Source organism: Arachis ipaensis, chromosome B03 (assembly GCF_000816755.2).
Source record: "Arachis ipaensis cultivar K30076 chromosome B03, Araip1.1, whole genome shotgun sequence".
NCBI lineage: Eukaryota > Viridiplantae > Streptophyta > Magnoliopsida > Fabales > Fabaceae > Arachis > Arachis ipaensis.
This window is the reverse complement of record NC_029787.2, coordinates 5,554,261-5,562,350: the sequence shown is the minus strand read 5'-3', so window position 1 is coordinate 5,562,350 and position 8,090 is coordinate 5,554,261. Positions and strand designations below refer to the sequence as shown.

The 8,090-nt window shown below is 32.0% G+C and overlaps 1 protein-coding gene and 1 long non-coding RNA gene across 10 annotated transcripts in view; both read left to right on the top strand.

Moving 5' to 3' along the window:
- On the top strand, positions 2,056-6,844 carry LOC107629024. Of its 9 annotated transcripts, none has more exons than XM_021117881.1 (11): positions 2,056-2,221; positions 2,563-2,609; positions 2,873-3,022; positions 3,198-4,536; positions 4,621-4,701; positions 4,842-4,898; positions 5,006-5,101; positions 5,213-5,293; positions 5,646-5,704; positions 6,075-6,514; positions 6,637-6,844. In XM_021117881.1, exons 4-10 carry the CDS (start codon positions 4,344-4,346, stop codon positions 6,480-6,482), a joined length of 975 nt encoding a protein of 324 aa, XP_020973540.1. In that variant the 5' UTR covers positions 2,056-2,221; positions 2,563-2,609; positions 2,873-3,022; positions 3,198-4,343; the 3' UTR covers positions 6,483-6,514; positions 6,637-6,844. The 9 variants fall into 9 exon arrangements, with proteins under 9 accessions (XP_020973540.1, XP_020973546.1, XP_020973543.1 ...); XM_021117887.1 differs by lacking the exon at positions 6,637-6,844 and having other exon boundaries at positions 3,198-3,377; positions 4,404-4,536; positions 6,075-6,596; XM_021117884.1 differs by lacking the exon at positions 6,637-6,844 and having other exon boundaries at positions 2,568-2,609; positions 6,075-6,596.
- LOC110269907 overlaps positions 7,102-8,090 on the top strand; it is an 11,526-nt gene continuing 10,537 nt past the window's right edge. Inside the window, exon 1 of the long non-coding RNA XR_002358750.1 lies at positions 7,102-7,115. This is a non-coding gene — a long non-coding RNA (uncharacterized LOC110269907). The remainder of the gene's footprint in view (positions 7,116-8,090) is intronic.

The following is an 8,090-nucleotide window of genomic DNA, read 5'->3' as shown; positions in this document are numbered from 1 at the left end:
TTTACAGAAGAAGCATTTTATTTATAGAATAGCTATACGACACTTATAGATAATAGAAAACATTAGATCTAAGTTTAAAAAGAAAATTGATATTCTTTATGTTAAACTAAAAGTTGAGAGAAAGTCCAATATTCAATGATAATGAATCTTAATCGATAGAATAGAGACAAATTTGAGTCTCTTTAGTTTCTTGATCTACACAAAAGATATTGCGACAGTCATTACAAGAAAAATGCTGAGTACTATTGGAATTACCATCCGATTCAGCATCGTACGTTAGCGTTGACTTTATTGACGGATTTATTGACGATTTAGCTGTGAAATTCGTCAGGAATCATTACTAGCGGATTTTTATTTTCGACGGTAAATTTGCAGGTAATAATTGGAGGAAAAACGAAAAAAAATAGACGTGAAATATAACGTGGGATTTACCGTCAAAATACACGTTTAGTGAAATGTTGCATTTTGGTGACCCACAACACATTACTGTCGAATTTATCCGCCGGTAATCGTGCCCTAAATTCGAACGGCGAACCCTCTTCCCCTCCATTTTGAATCTCTCTCTCTCCCCTTTCTCTCTCTCTCTAACCTCTCGCCTCCCTATTTCTCTCTAACTTTCTCATCTCTCCTCTCCGGTAGCCCCCTCGGACGACACCCTCTCACGGTTTTGCTGTCGCTGCTGCTGGAAACGCTTCTGTCGCCACTTCTACTTTTCTTCTTCTCCTACTACTCTTCTTCTCGGCACCGGCGTAGGAGGAAGGTTAGAAGCTCCTGCTCAGCCGTTCCCTTGCCCTATTAAAGCTCATTTCAGGTAATGCTTCTGAACTTCTAAAATAGGATTAAGGTCTGAGCTTACTTGTTATTATAAAATAGGGTTTGTGTTGATTATTGTTGATTTGTATTGATTATTCAGGTTGCTTAGTAAAATTTTCATTATATATATTCTTTATTATTGTTGATTTAATTTGTTCGTAATCTTTAACTTGAAAATTATTTTTTGGTGCTTTATTTTTTTTCAATTTGCTTGCTGCTTCAATTAGGTGATAATTTAGAATCAGTTAGAGAATTTATAAAAATTAGTTCAACATGCTGTTATATTTCTTGAATTTGAACTTGAATTTGTTTGGACTAGATTAAGATCTGAGCTTACTTGTTATTATAAAATAGGGTTTGTGTTGATTATTGTTGAATTATGTTGATTATTATTGATTTGTGTTGATTATTCAGGTTGTTTAGTGAAGTTTTCATTATATATATATTTTTATTATTGTTGATTTAATTTCTTCTTAATCTTTAATTTGGAAAATTTTTTTGGTGCTTTAATTTCCTTTTCAAGTTGAAAATAATCAACACAAGAGGACTACACTCAGAGATTGGAGGCTGCAACCTAACAATCTCAGCCTAGTAGAGATGATCCCGACTCTGATGCTTCAGTTGTTGATCCTAATAGGGTTTGGCGCGAAACCACTTCTGAGCCCTACAAGAATCACGTCTACGGATTGAGGTCGATCTTCGTCAGCAGCCTCCGCTCCTCTACATTGGCGGCTTCATCTGCCTCTACTACTTGCCCTGCCGATCTTGCGAAAGTTGTCGATTTGAGAGAAGAGGTGCAGAAACTCACACAAGAGCTTCACTAACAAGTTCAACAGTCTGAGGAAAGGTACAACGTACTTTTTGCACACGTGGGAGACACTGTTTCCATCAGCTCAGAGCTGACAGAGAAGTTGGAGCGGCTAAAGCGCTTGTAAGACTAGATGACTGTGTACAACAAGCAGATGTGCGATGGAGGCAGCGGCGCTGCTGGTGAGGCACCGACATCAGCACCTAGTGTAAACTTCGGATAATTAGTAAATAATTAACCGATAAATTAATTACTAATTGACGAAATTAGAAAATTAAAGTTTATAGTTTAATGAAGTAAAAATAATTAAAATATGAAGTTTGACACTAATTTTAAAATTTTTGACCAAAAAACGAGCCAACGGGCCGAATCCGTTAGACCAGACTCAAGGTCTAACATATAAAAACACATAACATAGCTTCCTCCCATTCATTCTTCTATTTCTACGCTGAGGAGGAGAAAGGGGATTACAAGAACCCTAACTCCATTTCCACCCAAACTTCAATCTTTCATAACTTTCAATCCAAAGCTCCGATTGACGAGTCGTCAGCAGCCACGCGTTCATCTTGGAATTCTCTATAAAACCCATTCAAAAATTTGGTAAGAAATTTGATTTTTTGTGCCCAATCCTTCTCCTTTCAATTTTGTGATATTGAGGTTTTGATTTTTGAGAAATTATGTGATTTTTGTGTTTAGTATCTAATTATCTTTATGGGGTTGCTTGGCATTGCCCCAAATCTTCGTCAAAAATGTGAGAAACTTTTAACTCTTGTGAAATTATTGGTATAGTAAATCCTATATTGACTTAGTGATATTTGTATGGTGTTAGTTCGAATTATGAGTTTTTGGGAGATAAATTGATGGAAGTGAAAGCTTGAATTTGGATCTTGAATGCTGGATTTTTTTTTTTTTGTGCATTTGGTGATTTTGGACACTTGAAGAACAGAGAAGCTTGAGGTGCTGCGGTAATAGGGAGGAATCGGTCAAGGTATGGTTTTGGTTTCTCGTAGATAATATATAATGTTGCGTGAAAACTTAGCCTAGTTGACCATAGAGAGTCCTGCCATACTACAAATTTCCATCAAATGCAACAACCACTTTCATCAGAGTCATGTCATATTCAAAAGTATAAATAATTATGTCTTCATTTTTACATGGGAGTAGTAGCTAAATCCAAGTACTTTTAGCCATTCATTTATGCATAATATTATTCAAATTCACTAAATTTTCTTAAGTGTATGAGATGTACAGTTGAAGAAAGTTGTGGCTTATCAAATAATAAGTGAAAGGTGGATGAATACTGTAATAGTCATTGGACAAGCATGGCAAACACGACAGTTAGCAGTTTTGTAACAGCAGAAACAAATTACCACTATGGACTCAAGGACTCTCTACCTACAGGTATGTATTTATTGAATATTTAGCTGTGAATAAGAAAGTTTTACCAACTTCAGAAATGACACGTGAAATTAAAAGGAGTATTCATCCATAATATGCAAGCATATAAACAATCATAAAAGCCATAATGGGATGAATATGAGAAGAGCTGTTATGAGGTTAGTAACGACTGTTGCAGATATGGGACCAATTGCATAGACAATGTTAGTGGAAGAATCACCCAACACTATACATAGTACAAATAAAATCTCTCACAGATCAAGTACTACTAATGTAGAGGCTATCTACATTAATGGAAATTACAGAATAAATACAAGGGAGGAATGTCAAATTTTGGGAAACAATCGGCTAGCACAAGGTACAACATTAAGTGGATGAAACCATATTATTTAGATTCAGTCGTTACCATTACTTTTACCAAGAGCAACTAACTGGGCAACATGTTTACATCATCAGATCTCGAGAGACATTTTAGGATGGAACTGATATTGAAATTAGTAAAGAAAAGAAAATGCCTAGGAACTGCTCACCATCAACGTAAACTTATAAGGGAATTTAATTTACTAAAGTCGATTAAAGTGATATTTTCAAAGAAAACATCATCAGAGTGTTGCATATGAGTTATATAGTACAATTTAGATAAATCGATTAGGATAAATCATAAATAGAATGTTATATACCAAAACATGGTACATAACTCATAGGAAATAGCATTAACCGCTCAGTTTATGCTTAAAATTTACACTTTTTGATAAGATGTTTATAAAATTTTATACAGCCTCTCCAATAATGTTTACAAGTCCCCTAACAGATGGATTGAGCCAACAAATCTGCTCTATCACTTAATGTAATCAATGGACAGTAAACAAATATGCTCTATCACTTAATGTGTATAGAATAGAAGAGGGATATGTATTATTCACCATCAAGGTAAACTTACAATGAAAGATATTTGACTAAACTAGAGATGCATGACCGCTAATGAAAACATATAAGGAGAGTATATCATATAAGTTATATTGTACATTTTTTTCCTAAGGGATTAGGTTAAATCAAACATGTACATTTATAACGAATTAGATTCCAAAATGCATAGGAGATAGCATTAACCTCTTAGTCTATGCTTAAATTTACACATATCGTCAACATGTTCATTCATTTTTTGCAACATCTCTAATAGCCAATACAAGTCCCCTAACCGAAGGATTGAGCCAACAAATGTGCTCCATCTGTTCAGGTAATTAATAAACTGAAATAAAAAAAATATAGGTTAGTGTATATAAGTATAATATATGAAGATACATTGGTTTGTGCATGGAATATAATGTGTGTGGAAGAAGATTATAGAAGATTCAATTCAGAAGATAAGGAAAATCATTTACAGGGCGTGGCATGTAGAATGTGTATGGAGCAACAAGATTTGAATGGGAGCTTACAAAACTATATACAAACCAATCATCATTGTACTAATTTGCGGCCAAAAACTAATTTTGGTATAAAATCTATGCCATCAAGAGGTTAGTCTATTCTATTTAAAATAATCAGATTTACAAAAATATGATGTGCTTTGTAAGATATAAAGAAATAAAATTCTTGAGCAGAGGCAACAAGACTTGCTAGGGATGAAAGAGCACTCAAATTAGCTAACAAAAAGCTGGCCAGAGTAGCTCAGACACAAATAGGTAAATATTATTTGTTTAGATATCTAATTTCAATCACTATATTTACTTTGTGTTGTCAATTAGACAATCTTATATTAGCCTAACAATGATTACATATAAGCATATTTAATGGTGTATATTGTTTATTTTATTTGTTGTAGGGACAAACTTTACAATTACAGTGGATAGAACAGCGCTGAGCTGCACTTCTACGAAAGGTAACACACAATAACTAAAATGTGGGTCAAAGTTATAAATTCAAATATTTTTATTATCACATGTGAATTATAAGAGTCAAGTGATAACGGAAATGGTGCATATACAGGGGAGTCATTGTCAGAATTACTTATTGATAAAGCAATTTTAGTTGACATAATTAATACATCACCTGATGACATGCAATGGAACACGCAAATACAAGGTGAATAAAGAAAAACAATATATACTTTTATCTTTTCAAGCATCAGCTATCAAATGACTTATCTATAGTGATTTATTAAATAGAAATTTGACTGCATATTACGTGTAATAGAGGAAAGGAGAGCTGCTAGAAGGGATAAAAGGCAAAAAATGCAAAGAACAAGACAAACTGAAGATTCACCTATCGAGCTAGGTGTGCAAAGATATCTTTATACTATGTTAATTCGACTGGATGTGGTGTAGTCATTAATCATTTTTGCGGTGAAACATTTCATGAGTAGATTAGTAGTAATTAAGAATGAGTTAATAATATAAGCAAGTTTTTTGTTGTGGATTGGAATGTTTTTGTTCCTAAATACTATACTAAACAGAGGTAACCAGCTACACGTAAGCAATGCTAATCAACACGGTTTCCAAAGTTATTCAGGGGTACTATATATATAGATTGATACGGGCTTCATTTATATCAATGTATCAATGGATTGAGTCACAATTTTAGGTGTTTAAGTAATTTGACCACACAAATTTTGGGTGAAAATTTGCAGGAATTTCAGGAACACAAAGAACTATGCAGCTGAAAAAAATGATTACACCAGAAAGAGCGGTATGTAGTAAACGTTTGAGCGATATGATTTTCTAAGCTTCATAATGTGTCCACTCATTCTGATTTTATCCACACTTATGTTACAATCAATCATGGATTGCTTAATTAATTTTATTGAATTATACTAATGGTTAAGATATAAAACATTATATATTTGTCCTTTGCATGCACCATAGAATTTTCAAACTCACACTGTTCCGTCAAGTAAAAAAAAAATCCAAAAGGGCCCACGGAGACGTGTCTGCCATTGAACAGCATAATACGGGTATGATTCAATTAAAGGTTCTTAAATAAGTAGGTCATTGAACTAAAAATATTAAACACCATATCATAATTACTTATGAGTGCTAACTATTCTATACCAATGCAGAATACATGCACATGGGTAGCGCATTTTATGAGTGTGAACACTGCAATGTGTTTTTTTTTGTATGATGAGAGGTTAAACAAAAGCTACAACTCAATTGAACCAAAATTCAAATTATGTTGTAATGGAGGAAAGGTTCAACTTCCACAACTACAAGAAGCCTCCAAAGTGCTATATGAGTTGTTGTTCAATAATAGTACAAAGAGCAAGTATTTCCGAGACAATATAAGATCTTACAATAGCATGTTCCAGTTTATATCAATGGGTGCGAAGATAGACCGTGGTATAACTACTTTTAGAGGCCCACCTACATTTATTCTTTCCAGTGAGAACTATCACCTAATGAGTAGTCTAATACCACCAGCAGAAAACTGTCCCAAATTTACACAACTATATGTCTTTGATACTTAGAATGAGATTCAAAATCGCATGGCCGCTATTCGGTAAGTAGCACAACCATAATATCATACTGTTGATGTATATTATTTAGAATGTCTAAAAATAACCACTACAATGTATTGATCACACTGATTTCTCTTTTTTATTATATCATACATATATGTAGGGGTGAAAAAGAACAAAGAGATACATGAAGATATCGTTAGAAACTTAAAAAAGATATTGGATGAGAACAACGTATTGGTGAGGACGTTTCATTATGGTATTATTCGTACCAAATGTAATAGGTTTCTATAGAACAGAAAATTACATGAGATTAATGACTCGATCTTATAGCTGAAAAGACAAAACGAATGATTGAAAAGAAAAAAAAATTGTGAATGACCAATAATAGTAATTAACATGCATGCTCTAGATTGAGATAATATTTAATTTAGTTTTTGAATTTATATACTATTTTAATTTAATTTTTAAAATTTTAATCGTTTTTATTTAATCTTTAAATTTTGAAAATGTGACTCATATTAAAAATAATTTTTGACACACAGATATTAACTTCTGTAAATAATTAGACGCCACGTTAGACTTTATAAAACGAAGTCGTTTTGATTTTGGCATTTAAATAACCCAAAAATATTATAATAAGTTGTATTTATTGAAATGTTTTCTCCCAAAATAAATGATACAATGTCGTTTTTTAAATTATTTGAATATCAAAATCAAAACTGCATCATTTTATATATTCTAGTGCGATATCTAATTGTCCATGTAGTACTTCATTAACGTTTATGTTTTGAAAATTGTCCTAGAGACCAATTAAATTACGTTTACAAAACTAAATATAAATAATTAAAATTTTAAAGATTAAATTAAAATTTGCATACAAATTTAGAACCCAAATTAAATATTAACTCGTTCTATATTCCTATAAGATAACTAATGATAAACTATATATACAAAATAACAGAATTACAAGTTATAAACCCAAATTAGAAATAATAATATTAACCTAATTTACCCCGTCAACTGGAGACTCCGCATATACATAATTTAGTTACAATAACCTTAAAGAGCTTTAATTTCCCACATACTCTTCTATCTTAGATAAACCAAGTCACAAGGTGGAAGTGATCAAAGGAAACATTGAGCAAATTAAACTTATTATAATAACGGGGAAAAACAAATATTAATGTAGCTATTTACAGCGACAGATAGCGATTATTATATATATACCAAGTCAGATCTCAAGGTGTTAAGCCACAATGGGAATTTTCTTCGGTGCAATTTGTCCGGTGTGGTAGTTAGCCTGTTGATGACAATTGACAAAGATGTGTAATAATAAGTTTAGCACTAAATCATCACCTCCACCGGCATCTAAGCTTACAACAGCTGTGAAGAAAATTAATTAAGTTTTGCTAATAATCATCTGCAATTTTTTTACAATTAAATCAATTATTAATATAAAATACATATTAAAATATAAAAAATACATTAAAAATGAGTTAAATAATACATATTTATATATAAATATATTTTAACTGATTTTATTTTAATAGTTAATTTTAACGTATAAATAATATTTTTTATTTTTTAATATAAAATGTTTAAAATGGTTGGACA